Source organism: Rissa tridactyla, chromosome 11 (assembly GCF_028500815.1).
Source record: "Rissa tridactyla isolate bRisTri1 chromosome 11, bRisTri1.patW.cur.20221130, whole genome shotgun sequence".
Classification (NCBI taxonomy): domain Eukaryota; kingdom Metazoa; phylum Chordata; class Aves; order Charadriiformes; family Laridae; genus Rissa; species Rissa tridactyla.
In genome coordinates, this window is record NC_071476.1 from 10,658,680 (window position 1) to 10,681,184 (window position 22,505).

General features: G+C 55.0%; 1 protein-coding gene across 3 annotated transcripts in view; it reads right to left on the bottom strand.

Annotated features, from left to right (window-relative positions):
* The window catches only part of PPP2R2B (protein phosphatase 2 regulatory subunit Bbeta), a 98,133-nt gene that overhangs the window by 48,554 nt on the left and 27,074 nt on the right, over window positions 1-22,505 (bottom strand). Inside the window, exon 1 of one of the 3 annotated variants that reach the window (XM_054217852.1) lies at window positions 20,729-20,877. The exons of the other annotated variants lie outside the window; for them this stretch is intronic. Within the exon in view, the coding sequence (XP_054073827.1) occupies window positions 20,729-20,798 (70 nt within the window). The 5' untranslated portion in view covers window positions 20,799-20,877. Of the gene's footprint in view, window positions 1-20,728; window positions 20,878-22,505 lie in introns of those variants that run through there. 3 annotated transcript variants of the gene reach the window in all.

A 22,505-nucleotide genomic window follows, 5' to 3' on the forward strand; every position in this document is an offset into this window, starting at 1 on the left:
TAGCAATTGTGCTGGGAAGCTGCTCCCCACTCTAATGAAAATCTGGGAGTTACTTAGTTCAAAATGGAAAATGCAAACGGCACTGTGGGTTGTGAGCACATGTTTGGGCTTCTTTCAGAAGGGGAAAAAGTGAAAATACTAATTAACCTCAGTTGTTGGAAAAACGCCCTGCAGAAACGTGACTCAGAATGGGTCACAAATCATAAAATAATAATAAAAAAAAGGACCACAATGCTCTGGGGACACTAAGCGATTACAGAGAGTTGTTATTTGGCTGATTTTCACACTTCATTAGCATATGCATAATTTAACAAGTGAACGTGCTGAGGGCTGGCAAGACATAAGAGCCACTTTCTTGAAACACGAACTGTAAATTGGGATGGCCACAGTTAGATATTTTTTTTTTTAAATCATGATGGAAATGCAACAGACATCAATTCTAGGCCTTCAACAGAAGGCGCCGGCTTGCAGGGCCTGAGGAGCACAGCGCTGCTATGGCAGGGCAGCCCCTCCTCCGGAGCCAGGCTGCGACGGGGCCCAGAGCGCCCAGTTTGACATGGCTGGGGGCTACTCCCGAACAGTTTAATCTAGAATTAGATAAATCTAGGCAAAAACACCACCACTGCGGAGATGGGGGGGGGCTTGGAGCGAGGAAGCTCTCCAGGCACCCTCAAGGATTTTCTTTTCCTTTCCCACTTTGTGGCTGAACAGCCCAGCCCCGGTTTATTAACACCTATTTTTAATCCTCTCCAGAGCGCTCTGCTTTACCAAACCCTTTCTTTGGGGCTTGGTTTCTCTGCCTTTTGATCTGCTAATTGGCTTTCACCCTCTCCCATTCCTTTCAGGCTGCTTCCATGTGCAAATTTTCTCCTCCTCGGCCTGATCTGCCCCACCATTCCATCGGGGCTGCCCGCCCCCCTGCCGGACCCCCACCTCTCCCGGCTCACCCCAGCCCACCCGCCCCACGCCGCACTGGTGCCCCAGGGCTTGCCATGGGCGAGAGCCTCCCTGGCACAAACCGGGGCTCCCACCCCTACTCCAGACAGGGCAGGGGGAGGCGGGGGGTCTGCATGAGGCTTACGGCCGGTCAGGGTCTCTGCAGCCGCCCATGCCGGGGGAGATCAGTCCCGCTCGCCCAGCGCCTGCCTCGGGAGCAGCGGGGACGGCACCGACGCAGAGGGCGGACAGACTTTTGGGAGCTACCATCAGAGCAGGCGACCTTCCAGCACACTCATTCCCCTTCCAGCGGGGAGAAACGAGGGCAGGACACAAAGACGGTTCATCTGTACCAAGTCCACCGCGTTTACACGGAAGCAGCAACGCCCAGACGTACCATCCCACGCGGGGCCCTGGGCTGCTGCCAGCCCTGCTTCGCGCCACGGTGGCAGGCGGCCCGCTCCATCAGCTGCGACGCTGGGGAGCGACATCGCACCCAAGGCCTGGCAGCCATTGGCCGTGTCCAGCGGCACCCCCGGAGGCATCGCAGGCCGCGCTGCCCATCGCAGGGTGCCCCAGGAAGCGCAGACCCCACGGGGGGCTCCTGCAGCGCCCGGGAGAGAGAACACCCGGGAGGCTCAGCATGAGGGGACCTGCAAGCAAAAGGACGGTTCAAATGGTGGAGAGACGAACCTTTTGCAAAAAAAATACATCTATCGCTCCTTTTCCCCCGCAATCTGCAGCAGCCACATTTCTAACAGCCGTTCCAGACTGTAATTTCTCCATATTTTAACAGATGTTCTGTTTATGAAACTGCAAGAGGATTTAGGACTTATGAATAATGCCAGGAGGTCTGGGAGATGTTTCTTTATATGATTAACTGACCACAGGCCATTTGTTTTACAACAAAGATGCTCAATGATCCATGCACACTGATTTATTCAGACCCTGTCTATCGTAATGGTTGACGTCTCCCTGGTACCCTTCATTAGCATCCACACAACGATGGGAGGGATGCAGATCATGAGAGCAAGTCCCCATTGCTCTCCATGATAGTCCATTAGCTAGGGCAGAATCGATCAGCAGGAAACCCAAGACCGTGACAAGGGAAACCTAATAACTGGCAAACCAGATTTCACCAGTCGGGCAGGTTTGGTGAAGTCCCGCTTTCAGGCATCCCTAGCGCTCTGCTTACTGGGGCAATTTTGCATGTTTCACCTACATTTCTGATGTTAGATATAATGGCATTTGCTGCGAAGCCGACAGGGCAATCTCTCTACTCCTGCACCGCTCGCCCCATGGGACCACCCCCAGTTCGAGAGGGCTTGTCCCGCACAGTGGGAGCCCGTCGCTGCTGCCCAGCCCAGCTCTGTCTCTGCTAACGAGCCACAGCAGCAACGAGGATCCCAGGGCAGTCTCCCAAACGTAAAGCAAGGCAAGAGCTGACCCTTTTAGCTATGAGTCTCTGAAGGGGAAAGCACCTTCCCAGGGCTGTAGTGCAAGTGAACTGGGGGAAGCAAATAATACTCTTGTCATATCCCAACACTCCCTGACTCTGCAGCTGAAATACCGCTGCACTGAGGCGGCGTGTGAGAACTGGCAACTGGATCTCACTCTAAGTGAAAGTGGAACTGACAAATGTACCTTAATTGTCCAAATTAAGCAGCTGATGGCGACTACCTGGCATCATCCAGGTAACATGTATTTGCTTTCCATAAGCACTTGATTTTGATTGCTCTAAGTTCCAGGAAAGGCAAATGTTAAAGGCTGCTGGAAAGGTTATTTTTATTCTGACTTTGGCTCTTAATAAATGAGCAAGAAATTTTATGACTATGAAAGAACTTCGAGTTTCTCCACCAAATGAAACACAGCAATGCTTGGATGGCACTTAATGTTGGTTTGTTTTCTTTTGCTGCACATAAATAATTACGAGTGAGGATGCAGTACTTTGAAGTTGAACTTACGAGTATGAGCAAAGCCACAGTGAGAGTAATAAATTATGCAAAACTATTTGTGCTTGGAATGTCAATGTTTCAAGATGATGCAAATAGGCACTTTTTGAACCTCTTCTAAAAACCCAAAGAAGCCTTGGGACCAAACCATATGGTTCAAGTCAGCTACCCATAGCAAGCTTAATGCTTCCGCCAGCCAGCACGGATTTGGTCAATTAGCTTATTAATGTGTTTATGCAAACACAGAGAAAAAGAGTTGGGGAAAGTCTCCTTCATTTCTCTCTGACAAACTTACTGAGCACCACAGGGCTGAGAAAATGTTAATCTAAAAAAATTAAGAAAAAAAAACCAAACCAACAACAAAACCAAAACCCCCGCATCAGTCCCAAGCACCCCCACAGGCAGAACTGATGACGGGGCTTGAGCAGAGCCATGTCTTACCAGAGGTCAAAGTGAACAGGCAAAACGGTCCCTTCCGACCTTGAAAAATCTATGAAATCTTCAGCAGAAAGCTGCCGTATCGGTTACAGTTTATTATTATAAATCCTTGGCTCAGGAAGAGGAATATCTAATCATACTAATTGCTTCTGGTTTGGGAATGGACCCTTTACACTTGGATAAAGGTGCCTATAAACAACAGCGTTTCTGCCTGCTCAGGCTGCGGGTCAGGTTTTACATGCTCTGAGAAGATTAACTTTATTCCTAGTGAAGAATTTAATTACAGGAAGTGATTAGCCAAGTGCTCCCAGTCCATACAGCCGCAGTACCAGCCGCTCAGGAGCGTGCGCAATTTCTATTACATGGGAAGCCCAAGAACGGCAAAACTGAAGCGAAGCTGTTTGGGTTTTAAGTGATACCAGCAAGACCTGGATCTCCACAGGCCAATTACAACATGCTGACTCAAGCAACATTCAGCAGGGCTGGAAAGGGGGGAAACCAATAAAAAGACAGCAGGAGACTGAAACTCCATTTTAAAATACAGGAATAACATCATTTTATAGGCTTCTTGTTTTCTAATTGCAACGCTGCAAAAATCAATGGCTTTTGGAAAGTAAAAGAAACATACACAGTAAACTGCTTGCAAACCCTGCTAGCCCGAAAACAATGCTTGCCGATAAATATAAATATTATTCTCCCCATCTTTTGGAGGGGGATGGGACAAAAGAATGCCTTGAATATTTCCCATCTGCTTTAACATTTTTCACTACAGGTTAATAATTGTACCAGCAGCTATTCGCTAAGCAAGAAAAAACTGTAATTAAATATACCTAAAATAGCCTTCCAGCCTCCAAATAGCACTGCCAAGAGTGTAACAAAAGCTAAATCTGACAATCCAGCCAAGCTGTCTATTAGCATTCTCACACTGGAGGTAACTGAGTGCAATGGCTAAAACAAGCTTCTGTTTTCATGTACTGTCATGCAGAGAAACTATTTAAATGGCATGGGGAAAGGCATCCCCTGGAGAAGCCCCTCCAGCCCCCGGTGCCCGGGGAGCCACCGGGCGTTTCGGCCCTGGCTGGCAGGAGGGCACCTCCACAAGGACAACTGAAGGCCACAGAGCAGCCAAGAATAAATGCCACCAAAACCCAAACATTAACTTTGCGGAAGTAAAGTCTTTCCAAGCACTCTGCCAAGACAGGATTTTTCCCAACAAACTCTTCCCAAAAGCTTCATCTGGATGAGTTAATATCATCATCCACTGGGAGCACCTTCCTGTTTAATGCATCTGACCATACCCGCATTCTCCCACGCTAACCTCACCAAAGAAGTCAAGTCCACCAGCGGATGGCAAAGCACTTGTGGAGTCCATCTCAGTACTGACTCCCTCAGCTGTGTCTGCGTTACCACCCCAACACAGCAGTGCCCGTACCACCTACCACGACACAAAGCTCCTGGACACCAGGCTGATATCAAACAGATAAAAGGTCTTGAGACTGACTTTGTAAAACCACACTGAAAATGACTCCGCTTTCCAGCTGATAGCATTGCTGCAGGTTTATCCTAACCAGGCAGAAGGGACAGGGTTTGGTGAGTGGTATCCAAAAGCCGATGGAGGAGAACTCGCAAGGACAGTATCACAGTGTTTTTTTCTCATGCTAAACACCACTCCCATCTCTGCACGTGCACTGAGAAGGTACTGCTGGGCCCAGGGGCCATGAGGCCACCAGCCCGGTGGCCACTGCCTGCAGCCACCACTCTGAGCCCGACACACTGTGCATCAGCACTCGGGTTTTACGGGGGGATGGTTTCACTTGAAGGCCTGAGACTGCATATGCAAAGGAAAAAATCCTGCTTTTTCTGGCAAATCCTAGTCCACCAGATTTCATCACCTTGTCAATAACTTCGCACATTGTCAGAAACAGATTGCAAGGAAAGAAAGAGGTTTGGTGAGGCAGCAGCTCTTGAAAGATAGAGAACAAAGTGCCACAGAAGTCAGGAATTCAGCTGTACAATGGTACTTCAAACCAGGGCACGTCTCCTCTCTGGAGTCACGACGGCCATTTCTAGCCAGGCAAGTGAACCGCTCTTCAGCCGCCGCACTACTGCCCCGCAAAGGGACCAGCCACGACGCAGAGCGGGCAGCCATGGTGTTCCAGTCGCTCCCTGGGGCCAAGCCAGGGTTTGTAGACACAGCAAAGGCTTTGGGCAGGGTGCTTCACCCCCCAGCAAGGGCAGAGACGGGGCAGGACCCCCGGCCCCATGGGGATGGATGCCTCCCGTGCACAGGGACATGGGCATCCCTAAGGAGATGCCTCCCTCCAAAAAGCGCAAGGAGAGGTAAAATGAATCTACAAACAACCTTGCAGTTTTAACAGCAGGTTTCTCTCTTAAGAGAAAGCAGAGCTCTCTCTCAATTAAAGAAACAAAGCCTTTAAGAATAAAGCTCCAAAGCCTCACCGGTTCCCATGGCTGCGTGGGTCCCTGGCAAGGGGAACCACACCAGACGTGAGCACAATTTGGAGCAATTTCTGGCAGTTTCTCTCTAAATACAGCTCTGCGCAGAGTCCCTCCTCCTGCCTCTGAAGGAGGTCTCCATCTCACCCCACAGTGCTCTGCTGCTGCCCAGCCCTTGGCATGTCCATCACTGGTTCCCCCCGGCCCGGGGAGGAGCTGGAGCACCAGGAAAGGGCAGGTTTGCGTGAAGGGAAAGGGCAAGAGCAAGGTTTGGTGCAGAAGTCCCCAGCAACAGAAACTGCTCTCACCTTTCTGCCAGTGGCAGGAGTTGGCCCCTCAGAGAAGGTCCCATACATGACCTGGGTCTCAGCAAACAGAGCTTGTTGGATTCACAGCTGCTTATCCCTTGAGAAAGAGGGTCCCAGAAGTGCTTGTGAATATTCATCTGTCCTTCTGCCTCCTCCCACAGGTAAAATATCCCTGGTCAGAAAAGGAGAGATGCTTCTACCTGCCACATAGAAAACCCTCATGCAAAGAGGGCAACTTGCACTTTGACTGGTTTTAGCTGTTCAAGGAGATGGTAGGAAAGGCACAAGTGAAAGCCCTCAAGAGCCAACCACCTCAAGCAACACAGACCAGCTGTAGAGCAACAATTCTCCTGTCCTGGTGCTGTACACTGCACGGGACATCAGGACTGTACAGCCAGAGGCATGAGGACCAGGATCTCGCATCTGTAGTTAACAGACAGTGCTGGTGACAACGCACCGAGGCTGCAACCATACCATCGGCTACATGAATGATGAGGGGATGTGCTGGTTGGAATCCGCATGCCAGAACAGTAATGGGCAACCTTCATAGAATGGTTTGGGTTGGAAGGGACCGTCTAAGGCCATCTCTGCCCTGAGCAGGGACATGTTCAACTAGACCAGGTCACTCAAAGCCCCGTCCAACCTGGCCTGGAATGTTTCCAGGGATGGGGCAGCCACCACCTCTCTGGGCAACCTGGGCCAGGGGCTCACTACCCTCACAGCAAAGAATTTCTTCCTAATCTCTAATCAAAATCTCCCCTCTATCAGTGTAAAACTGTTCCCCCTCCCCCTATGGCTCCCCTCCGTGATCCAGAGTCCCTCCCCAGCTTTCCTGAAGCCCCTTTAGGGACTGGAAGGGGCTCTAAGGTCTCCCTGGAGCCTTCTCTTCTCCAGGCTGAACCCCGACAACTCTCTCAGCCTGTCCTCACAGCAGAGGGGCTCCAGCCCTTGGATCTATGCAGAAACTGAGGGCGGCATTTGGCCCCAAGAACTGACTTACAGCAAGCCTAATTGTATTAAGGACCACACAGCGTATTGCTTTATTTGTAATGAGTTTTAGGCTTCAGAAGCTGAGAATCCCATCTGCAAGAGCAGACTGTTGCAGGATTCAGCTATTAATAGCCACTGGTACACACTTACTTCCAGCTGAGGGACACGAGGGGGGAGGAGACAACCAGATGGAGATAATGCATTAGGGTGACACAAAGCCAAAAAAAGGATGATCCACTTCCCCACATCCTCACACACATCTCAGGCTTGCAGCAGGGAGCAAACAAAGTGTCACATGTGATTAACTCATAAACATCCTAATTAGAAAGTTCTTACGCTAGATCAAATGTCTAAACACAACAAGACTTCATTGTCTCCTCCCAAGGGCCCCGTGCAGACGAGGTAACACTGCAGACTACAGCTCTAGCTTCAGAGCAGCATCGCCAAGATCCGGGCCCAGCCTGGAAGTGCACTACTGGGTAAGAATCAGTAAATCCATCCCTAACACACGAGCAAGAAGCCTCATCTCACTTATGAAGTGCTTTGAGACCTGCTAGTGAAGCAGTGCAGGATGAGAACAGGAATCCTGTTCTCCCACAGACGCGATGGCCAGACTTGGGTTCCCAAGTGCCTGACTCGGGCTGTGCCCGGGCACCAGCCTCCCCGCAGGGCGCATTGCCCTGAGGGGCACCGCACCAACCATCTCCGACCTGCCGGGAGAAATGGATCTGGCTCCACTGACACAAGGGACAGCCCCAGCTACCAGGTCATCTCTGTGTGGCATCACAAACACAATTTTGGGCAAACTAAATCAGTTAGTGCCACAAGTATTGACCTTTGACTTTATTTTTATGCCTGATGACTAACAAAGGATGCTTCTTCATTGCTGAAGAAAGCTCAATAACCTGTTATTAGCTGGCGGCGCTTCATCGGTAACACCAGGTTGCTGTATTTTGCAGGACTCCTAATGAAAATATTACATCGAGGTGTCAAACAACAGTATGAAACTGGACCCATAACCAAAACGCTCTGGCTGCAGGGAAACTCAGACCTAGCCGGTACTGGGGGAGAGGGGCTTCCAGCAGCACTTTGCTGGATGTGACCATGCTGTAGATACCTCCGGGGTGCCAGCAGCACAACAGCCCGCCCGGCGCTGGGCCAAGCTGGCCGAGAGATGGCTTCCCCCGGCTTTCTCCCCCGCACACAGTCCAACACACTTGCTAGCGGCAGCCCAGAGACTCCTCACAGCCACTGTGCCTCCAGGTCTCCCCCACCGCCCTCCCCTTTCGACTCTGACAGGAAGAGCAGAGCAGATGCAAAAATCACAGGCTCGGAGCATCGCTCCGTGCAGTTTCTAGCCTAGCAAAACTCCTGGGCTCACAGGCATTGTCAGGGCGGTCAGGGCCCCATCGCTGCACATGGCCATGTCTCTGTAGACAGAAATCACACCGGTCTGGTGGCTGCACAAACCCGCAGCCCAGAGAGCACAACTAAGGCTAGAGTGGAGGGACACCTTCTCCAAACTTAGCCAAAATTCAGCAGTACGTCACTGTTTGGAGCTGTGCAGATCCCCATTCACTCCACTGCCTTCTAACATAATGAGTTTTTGCAGGAGGTAATTGCTGCAGGGATGCTTGCAAAGATTTTGATGGGCCTATGCAATGGGACTCTGGCTTCTGCCAAGAAACTGGGCAAACAAACCAAGCCACCCCTGGATACCTGCGTTATTTGTATCCTCCAGCTGAGAGCGTTACCCCCGAACTGATCTTCACAACCGGAGGCAATCACAAGCAGACATCTGGCATACCACTCCTGCGAGCCAGAAATTTCCAGTGGGGAACCAGTTACAAAGCAACACTGCTCATGCTGTTATTATAATTAAGGGTCTGTCAGCCTACTGTAACCAAGGCCAAGTTTATGTAGGGATTGTGAGGGAGGGCTCTCAGAAACCACCTCTCTCATTCTCCCTCTCCCGGTCCCCCGATCCCACAGACGCACGTTTCCATGGACAGCTCGTCAGCCGAGGTCGGAGCAGTCTCCACCTCTGCCCTCTAACCTCCAGCAGCAGACTGCGTCTCCTGCTCCGAAATAGCAAGTGCAAGGGTCCTGAGTCAGAAGTCATGAAATAATCTGCTTATAATGGACCCTTCCTCTACCTGCCAGACAGGTGGAAATCAGTTGATACACATAGGTTCGGAAAGGAATTAATTTTATATGTATCCACCTATAAATGTTCAGAAAATTCAAATTAAACGTGTGAAATGTTTAACCCCCTTTTGTTACATCTCACGTGAATTGTGCACCCCACTAAAACACTCGGTGTAAGATGACCTCCTGCTGCCGGTGGCTGGGCGACAGCCTTCCCCCTCCCCTGGGCAGCCCCCTTGTCTCAGTGGAACAAAGACCAACAATGGTCACAAGAGCCCTTTCGCTGGCCCAGGAGACACCGGGTGTGCTTCGTTTTCTCAGTGCAGAGCTCTCATCCTGACATTCGGAGAGCTCGTCGGAGCTGCACGGCCCAGCTACCTGCAGCTGGGACACACGACGGTATTGTACATGAGGTGCTTCCCTGAAAATGAAGTGGCTAAAGAAGAGAATTAAATTCTCTGAGCCCCTCACAAGGGAGCTGGGGACATGCATGAAGGGCTGAAGGGGCATCTGGGTTGTTCACTGCTCTATCACAGTTTTATTACAATTTTCAAACCAGAGTAATAGCTAAAGCTGGACTCCAGCAGCATGACCTCTCAATAGACTCCCTGACAGCAGGATGGTGACAAAAGCAGGTAAAGAGGGAGCTGGGCTCTCCCAGTAGCTCCCAGCCATTGCAGAGGTTTCCCAGGCGCAGTAGACATGTGCCCCGACTGGAGGCCGGCACACGGTGGGAGAGCTGTCACCGGTGTCCCCTCCTGCCTCGAGGGTTGTGCCACACACCCGACTTCCAGGACACCACATTGGGCAGCAACAGAGCAGCGGCCCCAGGGAAGCAAAGCTCATTTTCTTGCAGGCAGTTCCACGCTGGCTGCACAGCCCCATACCTGCACACGGCAGCTCTCGCAGCATTTTCCGTGGGGCTGCCATGCCCCAGGAACGCCGTGCTTAGAGATGGGCACCCTTCCTGGCAGTAGGTTTGTGCGGGAGCTGCACCGCGAACACCAGAATACAAGCACTTAGTGTGCTGCAGTGTGCATCTGAGCAAGTTTAATGGGTAGGAGCCAGGTGTTGAACAAGCTCCAGCCTCCCCCCATCGCCGGTCGGCATCTGGCGCCCATCAGTCTGAGCTCCGCGGCAAGACAGGTTCATCAGCTGCACCGTAAACAGCGCGAGGTGGAAGGACTGGCTCCTCCGCACTCCCCTGACCTCCCACCCCTGCTCACTTGGTAAGATTTACTCAACCCGCAAGTGAAGCAATCTGTCATCCCCGCTAATGCTGCTCCCCCGCTGCTAACTGCTGGGGGATAGCGCAGAAGGGAGTTGTCAATAGCTGGTACTCAATGTTTGGTCAAACGCCTGCGTTCTCAGGCAGGTTGCTTTCCATCAGCCAGATTGCTTTTCCTTTACTCACAGAGCCAACAAAGGGAAGACAGGGAGATGCCGAGTGACTCACCCCAAGGCTGCACTGCTGATTTCGGGACTGCCTGGTGACACAGCAGTAGCCAGGCAGGTCCTGCAGCTCCACGGAGGCCACCGAGGCCAGCAGCACTGCGCCAGGACGCAGCTGGGCACTGACCATGAGACACCCGGAGCACCACGCTGGGCACCAAGTGCCTGTCAAAGGTGGGTGTCACCGCGTGCTGCTGCTGCGGGGCATCGGTCTGTCCCGGAGCTGAGGGAGGTCGCAGTGCCAGGGCTTCACCCAGGGCACGTGCTAAGTAACAACTGAAATACCTTTATCTTGCTATCAATGTGTATGTCACTGAGGACTTTTATATCAAGAACAAAAACACCAAAACGAAGCTTAAAACAACCAGCAGTCTCCCAAAGTCTACAAAACCTTGGAAAAGCGCCTACTGGGGAAGCCACGTGTGTGGGGCTGGGCTCACTGAAGCAGCCGCTGTTTCAGCGGCTTCTGGGGCTTCTCCCGTTGCCTGACTTCTTGGGGAGCTTGTTATCGGCACTTTGGATAGTTTCCACTTTGACACCCCTGCACTCAAACGAGTTGCAGATCAAACCAGGCAGCCAACAGAATTTTTAAATTAAACTACAAAATAATTTAAAATCCCCTTTGAGGATGTTATCACAGGGTTAACACCCACTCTGGCTTCAGATAACATAGCAGCAATAAATGGTAATGTGCGCTATGGAACATGATTTATTTTTGCTGAGCAGGCTCGGCATCTATAAATCTCAGCACTCTTAACATTTAAAGTTGTTATTCCAATGACAAAATAGACATGAGGGAGATAACAGTCTTTATCTCCATTAACGTTTTATTGTTATTCAGAGAATATGGATACGGACTGATCCAAGGGTAGGAAAATCACAGCAATTTGTTTGCATACTCGGGAAGCTGAGATAATGGTCGTGTTTTATGACTGCACTAGGGAATCAACTGAAATGCAGGACAGAGAAGATCGAAATGTGAGATTAGTTGTCTATTTTGGTTTCTGGTTTCTATTCCGGTTACCTTTCCATTCACAGGATCTGCTTTAGCACAGCATTAGGAGAGCCGGTCCATCGCGCGCTGCTGAGCAGCCGACTCGCTGCATGCGATCAAGCGAGGAAACAGTTTTAAAGGAAACAAAAAGGCTGCAGAACAGTTGTGTGCAATGCAGACAAACAGCGTTGCAATGGAGGCAGGATCTTCCTCCATACCCCAGCCGCCTGGAAGTGACTCTCCGCTCTCTGCCCCGGCCCGGCTGCTGGGACTCCTGCAGCCCCTGCCAGGCTGCGATACAAAGCTCCAAACCCCTCTGGCATTTCTCTTCCTTCCCAAGGTACATATCGCACCACAAAGTACCGCAACACCCTTTGTAAGCTGGCCCTGAAACAAAGTGAGCTGAAGCTGCGGTCGAGCTTGATTACAGGAGGCTTAAGTAGTTAAATACTGAAAAACAAATCAAAACAGAAAACCCGCCAAATCGCAGAGCCGCCTGCCTGCTCCCGGGACCGGCCGTGCCAGGGAGGGCCAGGCTTCCCGCTCCCACGAGGACCAGCCTGGGGGTCGCAGCCCCATCCATCCCTCCTGGCAGCTGTCACTCGCCTTCGCTGCACACCAAAAGGCAACATGAGTGCCACGGCCGCCCCGCAGCAGGCAGCCGTGTTTGCTCCGGGGCCGCTCCACCTCCAAACTCCCCAGCCGAGGGCTCTCGGGAGGTCTCACCCCGAGCCGGGGCGGGTGCAACACTGAGCAGGGGCGGCCGCCCTGGGGTCTCCTTCACACGGGCTCCAGGCAGGGACCAAGCGGCTCCTCTCACCAACTCGGCAGAGCCGCCATCCCCGAGGTGAGGCACAGGCAGCTCCCGGGGCATCGTCCAGTGTGAGCAGGGACGGGCAGGGTGCCTCCGCCAGCCAGCACGAGCACTCATGACAGAAACCCGGGTCTGAGACAGGCCAGCCCTGCCCAGGCAACACCGTGCCGCCAGACAGATTCAGAGGACCAAAGAGCTTGGGACAAGCTTGAACTTGCCACAGGGAAGGCGTAAAGTCTGCGTTGCTCATAGAAAACACCCAGGTTAGAGAAAAGCCTCAACAAAAAGGCAAAGCTATCATGAAGGGTGCTACCTCCGATTGTTTCACCCGCTGCCACCTTCCTCGGCTCGCCCTCGCTGCGCCTGGCAGACAGAGGGGCTGCAGCTCCCTCAGGTTGGGAGCCATGGCCGTCTTCGATTGTGATGGCAGAGCGAAAAATCACCCCAACTCAGTTAACTGCTGGATGCCACTGCACACCTGATGGGGACCGACGCAGGGATGTCAAGGACAAGAACAGCACCCAGGACTCCTTCGGTCACTGCTGTGCTGAGCGAGTTCCCGCCTGTGCTTCCCGAGCGATTCAAAGCCCAGCGGCACGGCCCAAGGGGAGCAGTACCATTCCCTGCTCCCTCTATGACGGCAGCTGTCTTGGGAGAACAAAACCGCTCAATCAAATGTTTCCCCTCAAGAAATCAGACTCACAATGCATCAGGAGAAAAATAACCACTGGTGCTGGAACAACTGCTCTGAATGGAGACATTGACTCCAACAGCTCAATCTGGCCTTTCCTGGGGAGGGCGGCAAGGACGCAAGCTGTGCACCGCGTTTCTCGCAACGTATGAACAACGTGCCCAGTGTTGCCACATCTGGGCTCCGGTGCCCAGTGCTGGGGCAGGATGGCCATGGTTGCACCTCGCTCTTTCCAGGATCTCTGGGGCCGGGCGCAGCGTGACTGGGCCGGTCCTGGGTTTGCTGTGCCCCGGCTCCCCAGCTCCAGGGCAGGGCACACCGGTCCCCACACTCATGGGGACTTCGGGAGGGCCCAAGGAGCTCAGGTGCTGCTGTGCAGGGCTGCCGGGTATCCGGGAGCCACGGCAGCACTATGCAGAGGTGCTGAGACGAGCAGTCCATGGGTGCTTTGGTGTTCACGCACCAGCTGAAGACAGACCCACCAAGCAGCAGCCCCGCCATCGCTGGGCACCCCGGCTCCCTGCTCCAGCGGCGGGCACTGCCCGGCACGCTCCCTGCCGTACCTGAGCTCTGCGCCGGCCCCGGCTGCGGCGGGGGCTTTGTGCCGGCTCAGCACATCGGCGTAAGAGCTCCCAGCTCGCAGCGGCAGCCGCACGGCCGAGATCGGGAGGAGCGGGGAGGAAGCAGCGGCTATTTTTAACCTGCCTGATCAGCACCCTGCCACGTCAACACGCCTCAGCGCCGCTACGTGTGCGGCTCTGCGCGCCTCACCTCTGCGCCAGCCAGCACGCTCCTCTCACCAACCCACACTGGTGGCATTTCCAGCAACCCCAGCAGCTGGGACTTGCACTCTCAAAGGATCTCTTCCACCAGCGTTTATTCCCACAGCCGACCCCCAGCAAGCCCGCTGGCAGGGGTACGCCTCTGCTCTAGCTCCCAGAGTTTAGGGTACCTGATGATTACCTGGCCTGCCACGGTGTTTGCCATGAAGCCCTACCGCCTGCTGCCTTTCCAGGCACCGGATCTTGCCAGTTCTTTGGGAAGGAAGCGTTAGGGCTTTGACAGAGCCCTGCAGGATCTTGTTCACACAAGCGATCACGAGAACCTTGCCCAGGAACAAGGCCATAGCAGGTCAAACCAAAAGCACATCCAGCCCAGTATCCCGTCTCCAGCGGACAACAGGAGATGCACACAAACAGGGCATGCACGAAAGGTGTTCCCACTAATATTCTCCAACCCTCTAACAACATTCAGCTCAGGGGCCTCCCAAGCCACAGGTGGTCCCTCTGTGTTCAGCAAACCTTGGCAGCTTTCATGACCTTGTCCAGTCTCTTTTCACCAATGCTAAAAGTTCCCAAGGGTTGACTATCCTGTGGGAGTTTCCCAAGTCTGGCTACTGCTCTGCCGGATCTTCAGAAGTTTCCCCACCAGAGCTGCCCGTGCCTCTGCCCAGCGTGGCCCAAGGGAGACCCCAGCCACGACACGCAGCCCCACACGCTCTGATGGCTGCAGGACAGAGTGGGAGCACGAAATGCTTTGCATCACCTGCCAGCCTCCTGGCAGCACAAGCACAACAAGGTCACTCAGAAACACCACCCCAAGTGCCCAACGAGGCCTCTGAGGAGACACCAGGCATGGTTTAGTGATGGTTTTTGTCAGAGTTAGGTTGATGGTTGGACTCGATGATCTGAAAGGTCCCTTCCAACCTAGGCAATTTACGATTCTATAAAGAGTAGGCATCACTGCGGGAGCTGGCTGAGGAGCAAGCACATCCAAGGGAGGCACAAAACAGAGGTACAGAGGGGACGGGACGGGCATGGGGAAAGTCACTGTGTTACCCCCAGGCCTCCACCACCACCTCACCAAGTCCCACAATGCCATTTGGAACCCTGCTGTCCTGTGCCAGCAGCTGAGGCTTGCCGTGCGAGCCCCATGGCGTGCCCCAGGGCCTGGGGTGGAGGGAAGGACCAGTGCTGGGCTCTGACCTGACGCAACTGGTCCCCAGAGCAGACAGAGCACTACAGCAACAGGACTGGGGCACCGCAGGGTGCTAAGGCCAGACCACTCCACATTGCTGCCGGCGCCTGCTGGGAGTGACCCAGGTTTCCCCAGCGTCAGAGCAGGAGCAGGTCCCAACCTGGTCCTCGCACGGAGACGGGGAGGGGGAGATGCCGAGCCCCATCCCCTGCAGATGGGTGCGAGCCCCACAGAGGCCATCACCAGGGACTGGTTGCTCTCATGGCCCATCTGCGATGGGTCAGAGTCACATCATTACCCGCTCCCGGTCCTCTCAGTAATCCCTAGATTACAGAGTCCCCAGGCACATCTATTCTCTCATTAATCTGTGGATTAAAGTATCCCCAAGTCGGCTTTGACGCAGTGCACTACAAACGGCTGAGTTACACTGCTCTCCTCGCAGTGATCCCCGGATTAGACAGAAGGAGACGTGTCCATGGGTCCTTACGACCTGGCTGGAGCACAGGCTCAGGGAGAGGAGGGGAGGTCTAAACATAGGACATGTATATAAATAAAAAGCATAAAGGATGGAACGGTGTTTCATAATCAAAGTGCTTATGTGATAAAACAACAACTTCAAGGAGGTTCCTGGATTAATTAAATCCCAATCCAGATGATCCGCAAACAGCAACTCACATTTGCAACAATAAAAATACCTGGCAACTCTCATCCTGAACCCAGCGCTGGGGGAAAACACCTCACTTTTTGTGCTTTTCTGGGGACTACACACAGATTTTTTAAAAAGTCACTGTTGCTGCCACAGCAAACTGACCCAGAAAGTGAAAAAACTTTTAGGGACACAGCACAGCACAACCTGGGCTGTGGGTCGGGTTCAGCCCCAGGCTTTTTCTGAAACTCAGCCCATGTAAGGACAAGGCAGGAACATGCTCCCCACGGGGCCCAGCCCTAGAGGAAGGAAGGGATGGGAAAGCCCCCAGGACACAGACACACAGCCAGATGCCCAGGGAAACTGGTGACCAACTGGCCAGGTTTTAATCACATGGACTGCTTTTCTCTCCCCAAAACAGAACAAAAGAGCCTGAACTTGTTCTCTGCTGCACGCGGAGGCTGCTTACGCATCCGACAGCTCCCGGGCACCCAAGGGCCCTGTCGGGCCAGAGGGGGACCGGCATCACGGCTCCTTCCCGCAGCATGACGGCAGGGCAGGGATAAAAGTGGATGGGAACAACTGAGAGAGGAAAGGGGGTTACAGCTGGAAGTAACAAGATTAAACTAGGAAAAGGAAATGAAGGCTTAATGATAGATTTCTCAACAGCAAAATCTATTCAGTTTGGGAAACGCTCCTCAAGGAGATTAAAGACTCGCTGGGGCATCAGCCAGTGCCCTGGGAGAAGGAGCACGTGGGGAGCAGCCAAGCGGTGGCCAGGGAGTGGCTGCAGGGAGTCATGGCCTTCCCGCCCAGCCACAGCCAGCATGTCCCCGAGGCCACATGTCCCCAGTGGGGTCAGTCCCATGCCCTGTGGGGGAGACACTCCCTTGGTGGAGCCAGCGATGCCCCACTGGGGGGGCAAGGGTGGCCACAGTGGGGCCACACCGTGGCTGTGAGTCCTCCCAAGGGTCCTCCTCCAAGAGCACAACCACCTGGCCACGGGCCACCTTCCCAAGCGGCCCCAGGCAAGGCCACCTCTCCTCCTCCAGGTTCGTTGCTGGGAACTGCAGGTGCCAGGGAAGTATGCACACGTGTATCGCCTACAGCTGTCACCAGGCCTGGGGGCATCTGTGCTACAGTGCTGACAGCCGAAGTACACACCCCAAAATGCACACCCCACCCAGAGACTTCTCCTGCTGCCGCCCTCCCCAGAGCAGCTCCACAGCACCCAGGGTGCAGGGCACCCCTCACACCTTCCTGTCCCTTGTACCAAACTGGCAGGAAGGGATGTGTCTCCATGCAAAAGGGTCACCCAACCGCTGTCAGTGCGGGGCCAAGCTCTGCAGGCTCTCCATGTGGAGCCCAGGACACCCCGCAGCATCAGAAGAGGGGAGGGACAGAGATGGAGGGAGACTGCCATCCCCGCCAAGGGGGGACGCGCACAGCGGCCGTGCTCCCGGCCAAGCTCGCAGGTGGTGGACAGGGAGCTCCAGCCTGTCCCTGTCCCCGAGCCAGCCCTATGCCAGATCCACCTGCCCCAGGAGGGACCCAACTCCCCTGGGCTAACACAGTGCTCAGCACCCTCCTCTCTCAAAGACCCTGCCCCGCAATGAAGTGGGCATCTATGGACATGAAACACCTTCGTTCGTTAGGCATTGTCCCGCTGGGTGAGCTGTGAAGGCCACCACTGCTGTCCCACCCCAACCCACTGAGGACCCGGGCTCAGTCATGACTGTCCCTCATCAGGGCAGGGAGTGCAGAGTGGGGCATTCATGCCATTCCTGCTTTTTTTGGAGGTATTTGCCCAACTATAAGCCACCAGGAGGACTCGGAGACTTGCCAGGTGGACAGCAATGCTACACAAAAACGTCACACCCACAGCTTGAAGACATCAGCAGATGGGCGTTTTGGGGCAAGTTACTGGAAATGGGGGGGTGAAGGGCCCTTCAACATCTCTAGCAAGCACATCTGAAAGGGAAACCTACTCAAATGGTTTGTTTGTATTCAAATAGTCTCAATTTGTCCCACTTTGACTGGGCGCTCAGCAGACTTGCGAATGGATTTATGCAGCAGAACAAACCAAGCACACTTTCTGAACGTTCTTCACGCGAGCCCTGCTGCTCTGGGGCAGCGCGGTGGGGTCTGCGCCAGCTCACGACCTCGCTGGCATCGGCCCGGACCCAGCTCACCTGGGGGCCGAACCCTGCACACCCCATCTCAGCAACTTCATATTCCCTGGCAACTGAAGTCGAATTAGCACAATGGCTGCGCTTCCTTCATTAGCAGTACTTCTGAGCACCGCACAAGAACAAGGCATTCAAGTGTGTGCTTTTGAAATACCACCCTCACCCCGCATCTGCATAAAAATACCAGACCCATTTAAGCGACACCACCGCTTCACTAAACAACACACGTGTAACCCCGTTTGCTCCCGCAGCTGACACACCAGACACCTTCATTTCCAAAGCAAGTCTTCATCTTCTGAAGAGGCTTTGGAAGGATTTTTGTTTTAAGCAGAAGACGTGTTACCAGCCACATCGTTTTAGGCATATGCTGCTTTCAGATATAGAAAGAATAAAAGTGAATTATCTTCCTTAATTCTTTTCCACGCTAGCAAGATCTACCATTTCCAAGTACATCCAGCCTTCCTCTAGCAGAACGACTGCACAGAGAATCCAACTCAACAGCATCAGGTGACAAGAAACTCATCTGATACACAGCTCATGGACCTCCTCCAGCACCACCGCAGCAGCAGGGGCCACCCCGGCTCAGCCGGTTACCTACTGCACAGACACCCCTGGATATCTCATTTCTATGCAGGGGTTGGCTACAGTTTTCTAGTACAAACCACAAGGCTCTTCTGAAAAAGCCACCTTGCAGCTTGGGGAAATTCACCACAGATGGACTGGATCTTATCACTGAAATCTCGGGCTGGAAAAACCCCAGACCCCCTGCTGAAATCACTGCAGGCTCATCTCAACCCTCCATCCTTCCCGACCAGGAAAACCAGGTTCTCAACAGGTCACGTTAGGGTAGCTACCTTCACATTTTTTATTTGCTGGCGGCTGCTGCGGCCTTTATAATGCAGCAACAGGAAATTGATCCTTCTATGGACCACAGCACGAGGCGATACGAGCCAAGCGGCTGGGAATTTGGGAGCTCAGCCCCACCCTGGCCGCACCAGCCTCTGGGAAGCACCTCACACCAGAAACATCCCTCCACCCTTGTGCTGGCAAACAGTCTGCAAGGAGGCCAGCGTGGCCTCCCGTGTCCCCCTGCCACCCAGCCCCACAGTGTGAGAGATGCTGGAGAGAGCAGTGGAGCCAGGGATGTGCCGGGGTGTCACCTCCCCTGCCTCTGGGGTCTGTCGATGCTGACCACTTACGTTTCAGCTACACATGAGCAACGTGAACTTGACGCGTATGATCATTTTCTTTGCCCACCAGGTATCCAAAGCTTTCCATTACTGTATTGCGCTTGCCAGACAAACCCTCCTTTAGCCATGTGCTGGAGTCATAGAATTCCCAAGGTCTGGTCCTATGCTGCTTCCTCTAGAGCCTTAAGAGAACGAAACAGTAAGGGGAAGCCTCTTCAGCTACTAATTAAGCTATTAATGAGCATCTTCAGACTCTCTGGTGTGCAGTCTGGTTTTTGAAGTTTTACGCGAGGGGTCAGTGCCACTTGGAGGAATGGGGGGGATTTGGTTTTGTTTTACAGCAGCTGCAGTATCCTCCAGAGGTAAGGGAGCAATGGGAGGTTGTGATGGAGCTGGTGCGAAGTCAAGAGCTCTTCATCTGCGGAAGGAGAGGGGAGGCAGCCGCACTGTCCCCGTCCCTCCATCCCACCTAGGCTGGCAGCGCCTGCCTCTTTGTGGCAGCTGCAGCGTCATGTGCAGTCGCAGCTCACCTTCCCGAGCCGAACATGGCCACGCCGGCTCCTCTGCTCCCCAAGACACTACGGGGAGCCGCGGTCAAACGCGCCCACAAGCTCAGCCGGGGCTATGACATTCTGCATGTCTAACAGCTCTGGCATCTCCTCGCCTCTGCAACACACAAGCCACAATACGTATTTCTTCCTGCAGAGGCTTGTATGAAAAATAGCCCTGAGACAACTATTTAATTTCTGTAACAAGCACTGCACTAGCATTTACCGTATTTCCTAACCTCGGCAACGCAGCCACACTCCCTGGCTACCTGCAGAAGCCACTGATGCAGCCACGCACTAACGAAGCACATTTTCCCACCGCGGCCGCCGCATCCCCCCGGTTCCCGCGGATCCCCGCAGCCATCGCCCGCTCCGGCGGGGGACGGGGCTGGGCTCCCCCGGTTCCCGCCGGCCGCCCCCGCGGCGGAGCAGCCCGAGGGTCCCGGAGGGTCCCGGCGGGGCTGAGGGCTCGGCCCCGACCCGCCCCGGCTCCCCGGGCGGGAGGAGCGGGGCTCCGCGGGGGCCGGGCTGCGGGCGGGTCCCGGCTCTCCGGCTCGGCAGCGGCCGCGGCAGCGAGAAGCCGGGCACCGAGGCGCCCCCCGCGCCCGCCGAGGGACCGGCCCGGCCCAGCGCGGCGGCTGCGGCGTGTGGGGGGCCGGACCCCGCAAGCCCGGCCGGGGGGAGCCCGGGGCGGCGGGAGGACGGCGGGGACCCGGCGGGTCCGGCGTTGCTGAGTCACCGGAGCGGCTCAGCCGCACGGCGCAGCCCGCGCCGACCCTTCGGGACCCCCCGGCGCCGCCCCCGGCCCCGCCGCCGCGGGGCTGCCCGGCCGGCCCGGCCGGCGGGGAGCGGAGCCCAGCCCCGGCTCCGGCGGCGGCCCCGCCAGCGCGGCCGGGCCGCGGGGGAAGGTGCGGGCGGGGGCCGGGGGTGGCTGCGGGGCGGCCCCCACCTGCTGCGGGCGGGCAGGGGCCGCCGCCGCCCCCGCGGCGGGCGCTCACCTTCCGTGGCATAGCTGTGGTCTCGCAGGAAACTGCTGCTGATCTTGCGGGTCTCAACGTCCTCCTCCATTGACGGCGGGCTGGCAGGCGCGGGGCGTCAGCAGCCGCAGCCGCGGATCCATCATCCCCCCCCGCGCCCTGCTCCGCGGCGGCCGGCCGCGAAATGCGGCGGCGGTGGGGGGGCGCAGGGGCGGCGGAGCCCGCTGGCTCCTCCCATACGGCACGGAACGGAACGGCAAGGCACGGCACGGCTCGGATCGGATCTGCGCGGCGCGGATCGGCCCGGCGCCGCCACCGAGCTCCGCCCGCCCCGTCGGGCACGGCGCGTCCCGGGCGGGCGGAGCGCGGCGCTGCCCCTGCCCGGGGGATGCTCCTGCCCGGGGTCGCACCTGCCCCCGGGGAAGCTCCGGCCTGAGGCGGTGCTGCTCCCTGACCTGCCCTTCCCAAACACAAGAACATAGCCAGGGTCTGACAGCAAGCCCTTTTTTGGCAGAAAAAAGACACAGCATGTCAACACCATCGTGGGACAGGGGATGCCGCAAGGGCCATGAGGGTGGCCATGGCCGCAGTGATGAGGAGATGTGTGCCCATGGGTGCCTCACCCAGGCTCGCCCCGTCTCGGCTGTGGAAGGGGGTGGGGATGCTCCGTGGTTATAGCTGTGAAGGTCACTGACGTCCAGGGAAGAGCACGAGCACAGGGAAGGGAGGGCTCCCCTTTTCATCTCTGAAAGGACAGGCTGTATTCTGGATGTGTCATCTGGTGCAGGCCAAAGGGAAACAGTTGCTCTTTGGAAGGGTTTTGTGTCTTGATGTAGTCCAGGAAAAAATAAGCCTTGGCACTGACTGAGCCACTGGCAGACACAGGGAAGGAACTCATGAGCTCTTGCTCCTGAAGTTGGGGGTAAAGCCCTACCACAGTGTCAGGACACCAGATGTCCCCATCCAGGCAGCGATGTGCGCCCTGGGCGGCCACAGGGCACACAGGCACAGGAGCCGTCTTGACAGCCAAGTGCCACGTCAACCAGGAGCGTTACTGTTACTGGGACCAGAGGGGAAATAAGGGATGCAGAGGAATGGACAAAGGTGCTGGAAAATGTTGTAAATACAGTGTGCTGCAGGTCAATTTCCTCTCCTACCTGTAGTAACAGAATTAAAATCTCATTGGGAAGGTGCAAGATTTTACAGCCTATGTTATTATTCTGGTGAGATCGCACCGGGATCCATTTTCAGGGGAAGCGCAGGAGACAGCATCCCTGAGCGAGAAGGCTCCAGGGCTCCAGTACATCCAGTATGCACGTCTCCTGGGCAGGGTGCTCCATGTCACCGCAGTGCCGCTGCACCACCGCACGCCTTCTGGAGGAGCCTGTGGATCCTCTCAGGTGAGAGGCGAGAGGGAGGGAAAGCTCGCTCTGCCCCGTGTCGTGACCTTGTGAGGCAAGGCGAATCGCCAGGCTCTGAGCCCCCTGCCTCCCCGGGACGCTCTGACACGCTGTCACATGGAGGTTGATATAAGGCATTGTAAAGCTGCACCTTGGAGAACTCTGGCACTGACTCACAGGCATAGATAACTTCAAGGATTTGTCAGTCAACCACATCACATCACAGGCCATTCATTAATACGGGGATTACTGACGTGACAAGCCAGAAGCATTCATCAACCAGGCATGAGCCTGAAGTCTCCATGCCCAGAGCCTTCACTGAATTATTCTGGAATGTGAGTTCCTTCCTATAATCACCAGGCACAGGTTTAAGTTAAGCAAACACACGGTACTTGTGG